Below are 2086 nucleotides of genomic sequence, written 5' to 3'. Positions count from 1 at the left end.
TAAACATTATTTGATGGCCTTTGTGGCAGGGATGGAGATCCATATTTTATGTCCCACACAGAGTATAGATCTAGATAGATGGATGGATAGATGTTGCAGTATCTATAACAACCCAAACACACAGGATTTCAGAATTAGACATCCCCAGTTATTAATTTCACCAGATCTGAATGCCCTGTTAAAAAACTTCCCATGGCGTTCCCCTCTGATGTCATTTACGTTGAGTTGCAATAAATGCTAAACTCTCTGCAGGTTCTTGTCTTTGTCGTCCGCTCTTTTCAGCTGGCTTTGGAAACACAGTTACTTTTTGAGAGAAGTAACTACTGTAGTAACTATAACTAATTACTTTTTCAAAGTAACGTACCCAACACTGTACACGACACACCATCAGGCTGAAAGTCGGCCCAATCGAAAAATTCTCGCATGACTGTAGAATCGGCAAAAAATCGTACCCTTGTATGCCGGCTTAACAGATACTGCAGAATGTGAGAATAAAGAAAGAATGAAGAAGAATGAAGTAAAGGAGTCAATTATTCTTTGAGGAATATAATGTGTTTATTTATATTAAATGCATCATGTTGATGTTTTGTTGCTGCAGCTTGTAAAAACACCAAATAAGTCTTTTATCTAAATTAATTAACCTCGTAGCTTTCAGATAAAAACTGCAAATCAATGATGGTGTTGTGCTAAAGCCATTGTTTTTGCTTCCACAGGTACATGGCCATTATTCACCCCCTGCAGCAGCGTATGTCGTCCACAGAGACCAAGGTGGTGGTGGCTGTGATCTGGGTTCTGGCTCTACTCCTGGCCTTTCCTCAGTACTACTATTCTACCACCTACCAGATGCCTGACCGGGTTGTGTGCTACATCGCGTGGCCTGAGAATACCACGTTTGACTTCAAAAAGCTGTGAGTCTCTCTGTGTTGGAGCTTTTCAACTAGTCAGTGAGTGTTTATAACTTTTTCTTTTGGCATCTGGGTTGGGGGGATATTTGTATTCAGGAGAAAAAGTCTGAAAGGTTGTGCTTTGTGGTTGATAAACGGAGGCATCTCCCAGCTGTTTTATGTTTTTCCCTAAACTGGAAGAGAAGAAAATGACTGAAGCTGCAGCATTTATTAGTATTTCATTATAATTCTGCTTCTGCAGCTTTGAAGATGCTCAACATTTCCTGAATGGTTTAAAGAAGTTCTTTACAGAGCAAAAAAAGGCAGGAAACCAAGAGACGGAAAGGCAGACATTTGTGAATTAAATGGTTAATAAGAGGAAAAACGAGCTGTGGTTGAATGAGAGTAAATCTACAGTAAGACTCATCTTTTAATGCTAATCGCTGGGTTGTCAGTTTCATTTTGCCTCGCTTTTGATTGATGTAATTTTAGCAATATTTCTAAAATTCTAAGGCTTGAAGATGTTCAGTTTTGACAGTTTTCCAATAAAATATAATTTCATATAAAAAGCTCAGCAGGAATTTGTCATGGCTTACATCAGCTGTTTTGCACAAACAAAAGGCTTTTGATAACGGCGCTATTGATTCCTGGTTCCCTAAAAGCCAATATTCACCTTTGCAATTTTCCTTAATTGAATATAAGAGAAAAAGTCGGTTTAATTACCCCTTTGAGAAACAAAATACAGGCCTTACTTCCTTTAATCTGCCGCTTTGAGTCACAACAGATTTAGATAAAAGTGCCAGAGGGCTGCTTGGAATACTAACTAACCAGAGTTCTACTCTAACACCTCAAGCAGGGTTTGCTTTTTCTGACTCAAAGTCATGCAGGGTCAAACTGACACCTCTTATGAATATTTCAGCTCATTTCCACCTTCTTTCCTGTTTGCTGTTTATTGGTTAAATTCAAATCTTCTGCCATTCTGAGCTATTATCACTTATAAAGACTGGATAAATGAAATGATTAATCTTTAACAGGAGTTTAGAGACTCTAAAATATGCCTTTAGCTGACAGAGCGACCCATTTAAAGCAGTAATTATACCGGTGCATTTTAGTTGTCAAAATGAGGCGACAGTGGCGTTGGGTGTACGAGTAGGAGCGCTTAAATCGAAGGGTTGACGGTACAAGCCCCGGCTCCGGCTTTC

The 2086-nt window shown here is 39.0% G+C and overlaps 1 protein-coding gene across 1 annotated transcript in view; it reads left to right on the top strand.

Moving 5' to 3' along the window:
* The window catches only part of tacr1 (tachykinin receptor 1), a 149784-nt gene that overhangs the window by 63908 nt on the left and 83790 nt on the right, over positions 1–2086 (top strand). Inside the window, exon 2 of the mRNA XM_015399646.1 lies at positions 714–908. Within this exon, the coding sequence (XP_015255132.1) occupies positions 714–908 (195 nt within the window). The remainder of the gene's footprint in view (positions 1–713; positions 909–2086) is intronic.

The sequence above is a fragment of the Cyprinodon variegatus genome, unplaced genomic scaffold (genome assembly GCF_000732505.1).
Source record: "Cyprinodon variegatus isolate N-32 unplaced genomic scaffold, C_variegatus-1.0 Scaffold1034, whole genome shotgun sequence".
Classification (NCBI taxonomy): Eukaryota; Metazoa; Chordata; class Actinopteri; order Cyprinodontiformes; family Cyprinodontidae; genus Cyprinodon; species Cyprinodon variegatus.
The sequence above is the reverse complement of the archived record's forward strand: the minus strand, read 5'-3'. Positions and strand labels throughout refer to the sequence as shown.